Source organism: Kogia breviceps, chromosome 3, assembly GCF_026419965.1.
Source record: "Kogia breviceps isolate mKogBre1 chromosome 3, mKogBre1 haplotype 1, whole genome shotgun sequence".
NCBI classification, from domain to species: Eukaryota; Metazoa; Chordata; class Mammalia; order Artiodactyla; family Physeteridae; genus Kogia; species Kogia breviceps.
In genome coordinates, this window is record NC_081312.1 from 168,280,296 (window position 1) to 168,294,281 (window position 13,986).

At 46.2% G+C, this 13,986-nt stretch overlaps 1 protein-coding gene across 2 annotated transcripts in view; it reads right to left on the reverse strand.

The window, feature by feature from the left end:
- Positions 1-13,986, reverse strand: part of UPF2 (UPF2 regulator of nonsense mediated mRNA decay) — a 210,224-nt gene that overhangs the window by 18,328 nt on the left and 177,910 nt on the right. For both annotated transcript variants that reach the window (XM_067030264.1, XM_067030263.1), the window contains exon 22: positions 13,697-13,750. In XM_067030264.1, the coding sequence (XP_066886365.1) occupies positions 13,738-13,750 (13 nt within the window). In that variant the 3' untranslated portion in view covers positions 13,697-13,737. The remainder of the gene's footprint in view (positions 1-13,696; positions 13,751-13,986) is intronic.

Consider the following 13,986-nt stretch of genomic DNA (forward strand, 5'->3'; position numbering starts at 1 on the left):
ATGGGGATTTTTTTCTTGTTCCCCAACTATATCCCTAAGACCTAGAATGTGTCTGACAAATAATAGACATTCAATAAATATTTTTGAATGAATGCTATTGGTTATTCTGCCTAGATGGGTGTATAATGGTATTAACTATTTTCTTTTTAATAGTGAAATATCATAATACAACAGTGCAATGCGTATGTACACTTTAAAGCATAAGTGCACACCCATATATCACCACAAAGTGTACCAATGATATAGTCTGAGGTACCAAAATAGATCTTCTATCAAGTCCAAGTACTAAATTATTTCCCGTTATCAGTCAAATAGAACTCTCTTTGATGTAGATAGCAGAAAAGCTGACTCAAAGTGGCTTACACAATAAGGAAATTTATCATATAAAGTCTCATTTTAAAAATCCATAGGCAGGGCTTCCCTGGTGGCGCAGTGGTTGAGAATCCGCCTGCCGATGCAGGGGACGCGGGTTCGTGCCCCGGTCCGGGAAGATCCCACGTGCCGCGGAGCGGCTGGGCCCGTGAGCCATGGCCGCTGAGCCTGCGCGTCCGGAGCCTGTGCCCCGCAACGGGAGAGGCCACAACAGTGAGAGGCCCGCGTAACACACACACACACACACACACAAAAAAAAAAAAAAAATCCATAGGCAGATACATGCACCCCATGTTCATAGCAGCACTACTCACCAGAGCCAAGACGTGGATCAACCTAAATGTCCATTGACAGATGAATGGATAAAGAAAATGTGGTACATATATACAATGGAATATTACTCAGCCATAAAAAAGAACGAAATAATGTCATTTGCAGCAACATGGATGGACCTAGAGATTATCATACTAAGTGAAGTAAGTCAGAAAGAGAAAGACAAATACCACATGATATCACTTATATGTGGAATCTAAAATAGACACAAATGAAGCTATCTACAAAGCAGAAACAGACAGACATAGAAAACAGACTTGTGGTTGCCAAAGGGGAGTGAGATGGGGAGGGATGGACTGGGAGTTTGGGGTTCATAGATGCGAACTATTACATATAGAATGAATGGACAAAAAGGTTCTACTGCATATAGCACAGGGATCTATATTCAATGTCCTGAGATAAACCATAATGGAAAAGAATATAAAAAAGAATATATATATAAGTAACTGAGTCACTTTGCTGTACAGCAGAAATTAACACAACACTGTAAATCAGCTATACTTCAATTTTTAAAAATTCGTAAGTAGAAGGAGCTTTAAGCAATCATTGCTTCAGGGATTAGGGGGTGTCACCAAAGTATTGTTTTGATTCTTCTCTCCGTTCTGCCTTCCTTGGTATCAGCCTCATCCTCAAGCTGACTCCCTCATGGTGGCAAGATGACTGCCCCAAAATGCAGGCTGTATGCTTCGACTTTCGTGTCCAAGAAAGAGCATTCTGAGCTAAAGATGCTGAGAGCACTCCGACTAGACTCGCGTGGGTCCATTGCCCACCTCTGGGCCAACCACGTGCCTAGGGGAATGCAATGTGCTCGCTGGCTTAGCTGAGCTCAAGTGCTCCAACCTTGGATCCCCAGGTAGAAACACATGAACCCCTGAATAGAAACCAGGGACTGTCGGGCATAGAGAACAGACTCGTGGTTGCCAAGGGGGACGGGGGGGAGGGAAGGATGGATTGGGAGTTTGGGATTAGCAGATGCAAACTATTATATACAGAACGGCTAAACAACAAGGTCCTACCATAATGGCACAGGGGACTATATTCAATATCCTGTGATAAACCATAATGGAAAAGAATATGGAAAAGAATATATATATATATGTACACTGAATCACTTTGCTGTACAGTGAAAATTAACACAACATTGTAAATCAACTATACTTCAGTAAAATAAGTTAAAAAAAAACAAAAGAAATCAGGGACGGTTGGAAAGGTGTAATGCAAGCTGGGATGGCATTCACAAATGTCCACTGCACCTTTTTTCACCAGAGAGTAGTTCAGAGCCGATTTTATCCGGCTATAGACATATTCTAGCAAGCTTCATATCTGCTCTCCCAGCCCACAGCAAGTGGCCAGCACTCGAAGCAGACAGATTGACAAAAACAGGCAATGGCACCAAGTAGACGCAAGATTCCTAAAAACATGATCATTCAGCCACAGGGCGAAAAGCCCAACACAGCAGCTCCGTGATGAGACCCCCGTTACACGTCAGTGTGACAGGAATGGTACGATGGCCCCGAGGAATCAAACCTTTAAGCTGCATCCAGTGGACAGTGTTTAGGAAGATAAAAGGATGTTTAACGCATTTTGAAGAGATTCTATCAAAACATTAACTATTACAATGAAGACACTCAAAGAAATGTTTCGGTTCTCCCAAATGATGCCGACGAAATGAATGGCTGTTAGCTATAATTATCAAAATTATAGTGAGATGAGAAGTCATACTTTCCACAATTCGGGGCAATTTCTACCTCTTACAGACCTATTATTAAAAAGAAAATTATAACAATTTAATGAGCAAAATGAATGTTGGGTTTTTTTTTTTTTTTTTTTTTTTTTCATAAAAAGCAATAAGTAGTTCCCTCCAACCTCAAAAGTTAAAAAGGGGAACTTAAGTCTCAGGTCACCGTATTTCCCACTTCTAGTAAGTATGTTGAGGCTGGCAATTTAACAAATACTCACGGAGAACCTGAATATGTTTTTCAACTTGAATGTTCCTGATGGTTCTTTGAGCAAGGAGGCAATGGCTTGCACGACCCACAGTTTTGCACATGGAAAATCAAGACTCTAAGCAGCGAAATAACTCACTTTGGGGGGAGGCATTGAGTCCACTCAACAGGAAAACTTCCAATATTGTCCCCGTGTTAGGCCATTGATTGTTTGAAGGGACTAAAAACAAAAACGAGAGGAATCAAGATCTGAGAATGAGTAAGACACAGGGCTCCGCCTGGGGATGAAACACTGAAGATTTCGTTCAATCTTTCAACGCAGTTTTGCATCCCACGGTCCACAATTATTTTCTTTTCCATCTTTTCCTCTTTAACCAGGGAAGCCTTAAGAGCAGAAATGGCCAGCAGTCCCCAAAGTGATATAATCTGAGGGCTACCTAGGAAAGGCCTTTACTCCAAATGTTTTCTCCACCACTACTGTGAAATGCCACCAACGGAGAGCCCTGGGGGAGGGGCAGGTATTCTGCCAACTTCAGGGGTCCCCTAATCCATTGCATATATTCCTGGGAGATATAACAAGACCCTGGCGGTCAAGGCCCTGACCAATGAGAAACAAGTTGGGCGGCTGGGCAAGGGGCAGGTGAGCGTGCGCGAGCTGAAGCTGGGAGCAGAGGTTAGACTGAGCTGATTGCTATTGTCTTAATCCAGCCTGACCTACAACTGTCTGTACTTCTCCACCCGCTGAGGCTTCCGCCCTAATCTAGAAGAGTCCACTTTAGCTCTTGTCATTTCAGAGCGGTCCCTCAGGCTCCAGGCTGTGCCTCCCTCTCCTGGGCCTTGCGTCCCGCTCCCCTAACAGCTACGCCTCAACACACCTGTATCATCGGTCTGCTCAGGATGCCCTGAGAGAGTAGCACAGCCTCTCTCTGCTTCAACAGCAGACATTTATTGTCTTATTGTCCTGGAGGCTGAAGGCTGAGATCAAGGTGTGGGCAGGGTTGGTTTCTGCTGCGGCCTCTCTTGGCTTGTGGACGGCTGTCTTCTCCCCACATCTTCATGTGGGCTTCCCTCTGGGTCCATGTTCAAATTTCCTCTTCTTCTAAGGATAGCAGTCCTATTGGATTAGGGCCTACTTTAGTGACCTCATTTTAACTTACCCCTTTAGAAGGCTTAATTCCAAATACTGTCCCATTCTGAGGTGTTGGGGGTTAAGATTTCAACATGTGAGTTTGGGGGGGTCATAACTCAGCCCACAACAGTGCCTGACTTTGAAGAGTCCCCTCAAAGGCCCTTGACCCCCATCCTGAAACATTGCCCCTACATCCATTTCCAATTTATCAGAGCAGGTTTCCCAGATCCAGGATTTTCTAGTCTGAAGTTCTCCTGGGGAACATTAGGCAGGGCACAGTGCCTTTCAATCGGGAGCCCAAACCTGCAGGCAATTCACGGCTTGCTTTATTTGGTCAGAACTAGGTTCTGCAGGGGTATCTTGAATTACCCACGAGATGACATTTAGTCTGCGTTGGGCATCTTTGGTGACGGGCACCCTGTGACTTTCAGGGAAGCGGTAGGACCCAGGTGAAGACGATCAACTAAAGCATTTCAGAATTAAAAGGAGAAATTTCACCACCATGGAAATAAAATCAAAAGTCCTTGTTCCCTCTGTTGCTTGAATCCTAGGGATGACGGAAATCCGAGGCTGGCAGCATTAGCCCACGTCTTTGATGGGGGCCACGCCTCTGGCTCTATTTCACGTTTCGTCACCTGGGTTGCATACCTTTCAAAGAAGGGCCTTTGGTCAGGGTTTGCAGCTCTTTGCCCCCCAGGCCGTTGGAATGGCGTCACTCTGAGGGCCCCTCATGAAAAGCAACTGCAGGTCTTTCAGCCCTTCCTCTCTGGGCTGTGTGACTCCACCTGATTCTGGGAAAGAGCCTCGCGTCCCCCCATCCCTCACCCCACGCCTCATCACGCCACCCTCGCTGCTGGGCTGGTCTCAGAGTCCAGAGAGCAGGAGGTGAGTTCTATACGTAGTGACATCACTCAGAGGCTCCAGCAAATGGCAGTGTCCCCTCCACTTCCCAACTCCTGGAGCATCCAGGACCAGACAGCAGCCTGACACACCCTCCTTGAATCAGGACCTCACAAAACACTATCCAGGCATCCTCGAGATGTTCACAGACACGGCCTCAAATAACCCAGGAAAGAAAGCTTCCCATGCGCTTTCCCTTCCCCGCGAAAGAAGGGAACGAAATCCCCTCTCCTGGGAATCCTTAAAAATAGGTGAGAGGTTCACCTGTTGTAGCTGGAGGATGCGTGAGGCCGAGTGGAACATCTCCTGGGGCCTGGGGGATCCTCTGATCCAGAAGCCAGCCGTGTGGTTTAAACAGCCCGGGTCGCCTCCACAAGGAACCCCTGGGATGGACCATGAACCGTCTCCTCTGCCATGATTTCCCTGGACGCTGTGATCTTTCCCCTCCTCAGCACCTGCACTCTTACCGTTCAGCTATTCCAAGAACACTGACCATGCATTTTGTTTGTTATAGTGCATTCCCTGCAGGCGTGATGCTCTGAGAGGCTAGCTCTCCGGCCGTTCCCCAAGCTCCTGTGAGCCCTCGTAAGGAGCAACACGCATCAGTGACACAGGACTTAGCCCGTCTCTCTCTGCAACCTCCCACTGCATCCGCTCCTAGCCCGTCTCTCTCTGCAACCTCCCACTGCATCCGCTCCTAGCCCGTCTCTCTCTGCAACCTCCCACTGCATCCGCTCCTAGCCCGTCTCTCTCTGCAACCTCCCACTGCATCCTCTCCTAGCCCGCCTCTCTCTGCAACCTCCCACTGCATCCGCTCCTAGCCCGTCTCTCTCTGCAACCTCCCACTGCATCCTCTCCTAGCCCGTCTCTCTATGCAACCTCCCACTGCATCCCCTCCTAGCCCGCCTCTCTCTGCAACCTCCCACTGCATTCCCTCCTCACACTGGTTCCATCACACTTGCTGACAAGCAGCACTCAACCCTGCTGCCCTCTGAGCAGTCATCTTATTGCTCCCTTCCTTTGGCCGCCAACCTTCTGCCTCCGCCTCTTGACCCCTTGTCTCTTCCTTAACCCCCTTCAATTCGGTTTCCATCTACTCCAAATAAGCGTAATTTTCAAAATGGTGTGTTCCATGCGCCAGGGGCTCAGGGGGAAGAAGGCATGGGCCTGGCTCCTAAGAGATCAAAGACCTTCCGACCCACTGGTGGATGCTCAGTTAGATGGGGGTAGAGACAACCAGGCCGCCAGGCAGAATGCTTCAAGTGCTATAGAAAGAGAAAGAAAGATGGAGCTTCCTTAAAAATACTAAAAATAGAGCTACCATATGATCCAGCAATCCCACTCCTGGGCAAATATCTGGAAAAGACGGAAACTCTAATTTGAAAAGATACATGCACCCCAATGTTCACAGTAGCATTATGTACAATAGCCAAAACATGGAAACAACCTGTGTCCACTGACAGGTGAATGGATAAAGAAGATGTGATATATATACACAATGGAATATTACTCAGCCATAAAAAAGAACAAAATAATGCATTTGCGGCAACATGGATGGACCTAGAGATTATCATACTAAGTGAAGTAAGTCAGACAGAGAAAGACAAATATCATATGATATGACTTACATATGGAATCTAAAATATGATACAAATGAACTTATTTTACAACACAGAAACAGATTCACAGACATAGAAAATAAACTGATGGTTACCAAAGAGGAAAAGGGGGCGAGGGATAAAATAGGAGGTTGGGATTAACATACTCACACTACTATATATAAAGTATGTAAACAAGGACCTATTGTATAGCACAGGAAACTATATTCAATATCTTGTAATAACCTATAATATAAAAGAATCTGAAAAAGAATATGTATACGCATACACCTATATACATATATATTATAACTGAATCAGTTTGCTGTATACCAAAAACTAACACAATATTGTAAATCAACTATACTTTGATTAAAAATAAAAGAAATATATATTTACAGCAAATAAAAGAGAGAGAGAGAGAAAGGAGGAGGTGGGGATTTTGGGGGGACGTGCAGGAAATCTCCATGAAGGAGCCACACTCAAGCTGTGCTTCAAGGACCAGCAAGATCTTTAAGGGTCCAGAATGAGAGCAGCTCTGGCAGATTAGGGTGCAGGTTCAGGAAGCATTCAGGCCACAGAGGCAGCAAGGGTCTGAGTGAGGAGGGAATTTGGGGGCCAAACAGAGGAACGCAGCGCTGAGGAGTCTGGGCTGAGCTTGGCGTGTGTGAGCAGGTAGCTGCTTGAGGGGCCTTTAGCGGGCAGCGTTCACGCATCACAAACTGGGCCTTCGCTCCAACCTGCCCACTTATTAGCAACAAAGGAATTGAGTCACGATTACAATACATCCCCAGGTTGTGTTATGGCCTCACGGTCCTGTCCCACTTGTGAAAAAACAAAAGGAGAGAGAGAGTTCAACGGCCTCATAGTGAGTAACTGACTTCAGCATCTTAACAAGAGCAGGGTCAGAAGTCTCCATTCTGAGAGTGGGATTGACATGTATACACTAATATGTATAAAATGGATAACTAATAAGAACCTGCTGTATACAAAAATAAATAAAATTCAAAAAAAAAAGAAGAAGTCTCCATTCTGATCTCCCATGAAAAATGTACGGGCCTGTGCCCAAGTGAGCAAAGCCTGGGGAGAGGGGAGGGTCTCTGAAGTTCAGGGGCTGCTCCAGCAGGATTTGAGGGGCCCCGTGCCTTCCTACCTCCACCCGACATCCACGGTTTCCTCCCAGTTTGTCTCCTAAGAGAACTGGGTCATCACTTCACAATCTGGAAATGGCTGCCAAGAAGGCTCTGTCCCCAGAGGACAGTATTCACTGGTGAAATGGAAGGCCTTCAGAGAGCAGACAGTGCCCAGGAGATAGTGATCAGACCCCAGGGCGGTGGTCAGCCCACAGCTGGCACTGACATGCCACACAGCCTTGGCTCCCGCGGATGCTACAGTTCCAGTTACTAGATACTTTTTCACTTATTTAAAGATGTCCGGTCAATGCCACCCTACAGGTATGTCTTCGCTGGGCCAGAGGACAAAGGCTATATATTTTACAAATATATTTAAATAGCTTCTTATTTCCCTAATCCAATGTTTATGGCTTTCTTCAATTGTCTGAAAACTATTTTGCCAAAACTTACACTGTGTTATTCTATTACCAGCTTATTGTAATAATACCCTCCTTTTATAACCCTCTACTCGTTGGCCAGTGTCCCTGAATTTGCAAAGGGCTTTTACTGAAGAAAGCCACAGATGGAGAAGCAAGAACCATGTTCTTCTGCAGGTTCTCTTGGAGCCTCAGTTTCTCCTCCTGAAAATGGGATATATAATGTCATCTAGGTAATGAATTCGTATCTGAAAAATATTTTGAGATTGAGGCGTGAAAACTGCTATAGGGCCAGAGCTATAGATGTAGCTTTTAAGCCACAGAAGTGGTCTTGTGTGTAATCTGAATATTCTTAACGCACAAAAGGAGCTTACAATTTAAAGGCATCTTTTAGTAAACGCATTTATGAAATGAAAAAGTATGTGGCCCTCTTAGAAATGTTTCAAACATTTGGAATTTAACGCAACATTTTAACGCAACGTTCAGTCAGAATGGCTTGTTATTTGTTCTGCCCTCTGCTGATTAGATCAGATGAATTTAGCTCTAGAGTCAGACCTCAGTGGCTTCAACTATTCAATTTATGAATCTAAGCAGGCCTGTTCCTCTTCAGTGCTCATAAGTACTTCTTCCCAGGAGAGGAAGGGGAAGGGAAACCAATGAAAATTAATTAATTTTTCTATTTTTAGTAAATGTGGGAAATGGGCTGATGGGAGACAAAACTCAAAACCTATTATGGAGCTGTTTGGATATCAATTACCCCTGTTCCCCTCAAATACATGCTGGAAAATGGGCATATTTAGATACCCTGTTGGGTGTAATTATTCTCCCACCATAATACAGGTTTTGCAGGGAGAGTCAGCGTGAAACAGACTGTGTTCCTTCCCCAGCCAGCCCTGCCCCTCACCTGCAGGGTCTGGAATCTATTTTTTTTCCTGAGTCACTGTTTCACTTAATATCAAAATGAAATGCAGTCATTAACAGCTGAATCTAGAATACGCTCATCTATTTCTCTAACATATCCAAGAACACAATGGGTTTGCCTTCTCACCCACACGGTCACCCATTTCCCTGCTTTCCTCTGACTCCAAACCATTTCTCCCAGCCCCGCTTTAACGTCCTTGCTTTCCTGAAATCATGGGATATGACCCTTTCCGTTCCCCCAAAGCACTGCCGGCGTTACATGGTTTGGGAGCAGCAGGGAGAATTACCACACGGTGTGCAAACACTTCAAATCCAATGTCAGACATCGCTGCGCTCTCCAAGTCCCATCACTTTCGACACAGAGAATGTTTTATGTCCACATCTCTCCACGGGCCCTGGTTTTCTTCCATGTTTCTAGCTAGCCCTCCCCACCCCCATTCCTCTAGACTCTTCCATTTCCTTCTTCAGGATCCCGACCCCTTCTTGAGACACCAGTGGATTACTCCTGTTTCTGTATCATGCAGAATGATTTAACTTTTGTGTGTGTGTGTGTCTATACTTCTCCCAACTCAAGCATCCTAAGCAGAGAGCCTCACCTTTCACAACCCAATAGGGATGACGGATGGATGAATGAATTTAAATTTAATGAGATGCCCAGCAGACAATTCAAAACAAGGTTCCTGACCACAGTGAGAGGAGGCACGCAGCTTGTTAAATGAAATGAGTAACGCCCAGAGGTGAAGACTGTTCAGGTCATGGTCATAGAAGTCATATTTGAGACCAGGGTGATGAATGTCTTTGCCCAAGGAGAGCAGATTGAACTCTGCTAAAGACTCAACTTTGGGAATTAAATACTTCTATTTAATGGACAGTCCAAGCTCCTAGATGCCTGTAAGCTGGGACGAGAACTCAGAGAAGACAGCTTCAGAACAGTCGTGGGAATAGGACCCGGACAGCCAGGGTTTAGGAAGTGAATGGAGGTGGAATGAAGAAGGCAGTAAATGTATTTAGGCTGCTGCACTCTTACATGAATCATTTTCAAAGCTAGTAAGCATTTTAAGAACAAGAACTCTGTTCCTGTAACTGGTTTACAGAGGATTCTCACCTTGCAGGGGACATAAGCACGGCCTGGTTTCATTGCTGTCAGCAGCTGCTCTCTGCTGAATCCCCTTTTCCCACCAGCGATCAGACTGGCCAGATTTAATAATCTGCCTAAGATTTTGGGTTATTAGACCAGTCTCTGTTTTTTTTTTTTTTGCGGTACGCGGGCCTCTCACTGTTGTGGCCTCTCCCGCTGCGGAGCACCGGCTCCGAACGCGCAGGCTCAGCGGCCATGGCTCACAGGCCCAGCCGCTCCGCGGCACGTGGGATCCTCCCGGACCGGGGCACGAACCTGCGTCCCCTGCATCGGCAGGCGGACTCTCAACCACTGCGCCACCAGGGAAGCCCCAGACCAGTCTCATTTTTGTATTTAAGATTCAATTCTAATCGTTAAACGACGACGACAAAGAAAATAGCAAGTGTTGATGAAGATGTGGAGAAATTGGAACCCGCATACAGGCGTTGCAGGTGGGGTGCAGCCACTGTGGAAAACAGTATGGTGGGTCCTCAAAAAGGTAAACGTGGAATCACCATACGATTCAACAATTCTACTTCCGGGTACGCACCCAAAATCACTGAAAGCAGGGACTTGAACAGATTTTTGTGTATTCACATTCACTGCAGCATTATTCACAATAGCCAAAACATGGAAACAACATAAGGGTCCACCACAGAAGAATGGATTTAAAAAGCATGGCCTAGGGCTTCCCTGGTGGCGCAGTGGTTGAGAGTCCGCCTGCCGATGCAGGAGACACGGGTTCGTGCCCCGGTCCGGGAGGATCCCACATGCCACGGAGCGGCTGGGCCCGTGAGCCATGGCCGCTGAGCCTGCGCGTCCGCAGCCTGTGCTCCGCAACGGGAGAGGCCACAGCAGTGAGAGGCCCGCGTACCGCAAAAAAAAAAAAAAAGCATGGTCTATACATAAAAAGGATTATCACTGAACTACAAAAACGAAGGAAATTCTAATACATATTATGACATGGATGAACTTGAAAACATACTAAGTGAAAGACGTCGTCACAAAAGGACAGATACTGTGTGATTCCATTTATATGAGGTCCATAGAGTCCTCGAAATCATAGAGACAGAAAGTAGAACGGTGGTGCCGGGGGTGTGGGCTGGGGAACGGGAGTGAGAATTTAATGCGGACAGAGGTTCAGTTTGGGACGATGGAAAAGTACTGCAGATGGATAATGCCGATGGTTGTACAACACTCTGAGTGCACTTACTAGCACTGAACCGTACACTTAAAATTGGTTAAAACGGTAAATTTTATGCGATGTACATTTTACCACAATTTAAAAAATTTTTTTTTTAAGTTTCAGTCCTAGGCATTCCATCTCAAACTCAGTCGCCTGGCCCATCGGCGCCCCAGCAGCTGGCTGGTTCTGCCCTTGGGGTAATGTATGTTCCCACACATAGAGCCCCAAGAACTGGAGGGCCCCCTTCCACACACTTGGACGGACTTGGAGAGTGGCGTGGGTGGAGCTGCCCCATCTTCCCTCCAGGCTCACTGAGCTTGCAGCCCTTCAAGCCCGAGGGAAGGGACCGCTCTGAAATCTCCAGCCTGGCAGGTCACAAGCCTTTCAAGTCTGTCCCCAGACCTCAGTGGGGAGGACACACTGTGCCATGCTCCTTGGCTCCCAGAATGCTCACTGTGACCTTCTTACCCCGCTCAGCTCCTCGTGGCCTGGGAGTAACTACGAGGTCACCCTAGAAAGAGTCTAATTCCCTGTGTTGCTGAACCCCAATCTTTATGAGTGATTGTCTTAGGACTCTCGCCCTGACTTAGCTGTGGGGATTAAAGGAACCCCTTCCCCTCTGTGGCAGGCAGAATTCCAAGCTGGCCCCCAAGATCCAGTCCCCTCAGCGTGAGTGGAACCTGCAGATACGGTGGGATGTCACCTCTGCGATTATGTCACATTATGTGGCAAAAGGGATTCTGTGGATGTAAAGTCCCCAATCAGGGACTTCCCTGGGGGTCCAGCGGTTGAGATTCCGTGCTCCCAATGCAGGGGGGCCCGGGGTTCAATCCCTGGTCAGGGAACTAGATCCCCGCGTGCCACAAGGAAGATCCCGCGTGCCGCAACTAAGACACGCCGCAGCCAAAATAAATAAATAAGTAATGTTAAACAATAAAATAAAGTCCCTAATCAGTTGACTTGGAGATGGTTAGGAAGGAGATCGTCCTGGGTGGATAGAAAGGGAACACAGCCCCGCTCCAGTCTCCTGTTACAGCCTCCTACCATGAATACTAACTGCATCTCCACAAAGCTTAGGACCTGCAAGCCTCTTCTTAGTTTGGAAATGGGACTGGGGGTGTAGGGCCAGCTCAGAAGTGTGGACCACCAGGAAGTCCTGAGAAGCTGGTTAGTTACTGGTGACTTCCTGAATAGGGAACGTAAGAGGTAGGTATTTTGGTCCTCAGGGCAATCTTAGGACAAGAGGGGAAAAAATCTCACATTTTATTACTCCCAGTGAATAGTAGCATTCGGTGTGATTTCCCTTTTCTTTTCCTATTGTGATTCTCTGTAGGAAGACGGTTTTTTTTTTAATCCTATTTAACAATCTAGAAATTGAAATAAAACATTTTAAGCTTATCAAAGAATTGCCAGTTTGATTTTCCCCATCCTTTCCTCCACCAGTATTGCAACTTGGAAATGCAGTTGAGACCCACTGTGTGAGCACCTGGTGGCATCCAGGTGGCACTGACGGGAACAGAGTTATTGAATCTGTAAGCTGGGGACAGACCTGGACTCCACGGTCCCATTAACGACCCTGCTCAGTGATTCCCTCCGTCTCTCTGATTGTAACACTAGGTACATTTTGCTCCTCGAAATCAGGGAATTAACATCCTTAAGTTCAGGGTCACATCAAAGAAGAAGTTATGTCTTGGGTCACAGCGGAATCGTATATAAAAAAAGAAAAAAGTCAGCCTTCAAACGTACAAATCTGGCGTAACGAAATCTTTTAACTGAAATGGGTTTAGAAGAATTCAACTTAGCAGAAGGTGACACAAACTACAAATGTTAAGTATTCCAACGCAGTGTACTCATCTCTCCTTCCAAATGTCTGTGACACAAACAGGACTGGGTCTCATGAGGTCCCGGCTCTTACCTAAGACCCACCTGAGGCCAGTTTCAGCCCATATTCAAGTCTCCTGAGACTAAGGTTCACTCCAAAAGCACTCGTGAGGAGTGGAGGCCTTAGTGAAGTTTGTGGGAAGGCGGACAGGGTTAAAAGACACTTGCACAGGAAACTTCCCAAGGCTCTCTTTTTCCCCGGCTCCCCAGACACTGCAGGTTCCTGGAGCCATTTTCCAAGACCCCGTGGGCTTTGCATCCTCCATCTGTAAACCGGAAGCTAGCCAGAGATCAGCGAAAGCGAAGCCGGTCATCCTCAGCCAGATTTCAACCACCCCTGAGCCCTCAGGCTTATCTCTGGGGGCATTCGGTTCACCTTACCATTGTTTTCTTTACAGAATCACTTCTATTGCATCTGGGGATTAATAGATGGTTGGTGACTAACCAGTTTATCATTTGAGTCTTGTCTTGCATCCCGCCAAGCCCTCCTGGACCATAAACTCCCTGTAGACAGGGAACTCATCCATACTGTTCACTGTTGCATCTCCTGGACTTTACCCCTAGTAACACCTGGCACAGAAGAAACCACAAGCAATTTCTGGATGAAAAATGAATGGGCTCCATACATTCTCTCTTCCTGTTTGGACATCTGTCACTTGGCAGGTCCTAAAGCGTGAATGAACAGCAATTCTTCACCGGGGATCTTTCTAGAACCTAGCTTCTCTTTCAGACCCTTATCATTGAGCTCAGATAAAATTATTTACCATTTTCTTCCACATTTGTTCCTTCCACGTGTATCTCTCCTTCAGAATATCGACCTGGAATACAGACAAGGTAGCATGTTACCTACTTGCTTTCAGGAAGTATGGAACCACTTTATTATATCATCTTTTAAAGTTGTTCTTGAAATATTTGTCACCAAAAAACCTCCAGGTTATAATTTCTTCATTTGTAGAATAATTATTTCTTTTTTGAAAATCAAGAATTTCACTAGCAAGTCATCCTTGAAGTCCATCAATCTCCTTCTCTTCCCTCCTTCTATTATCTACCAAAT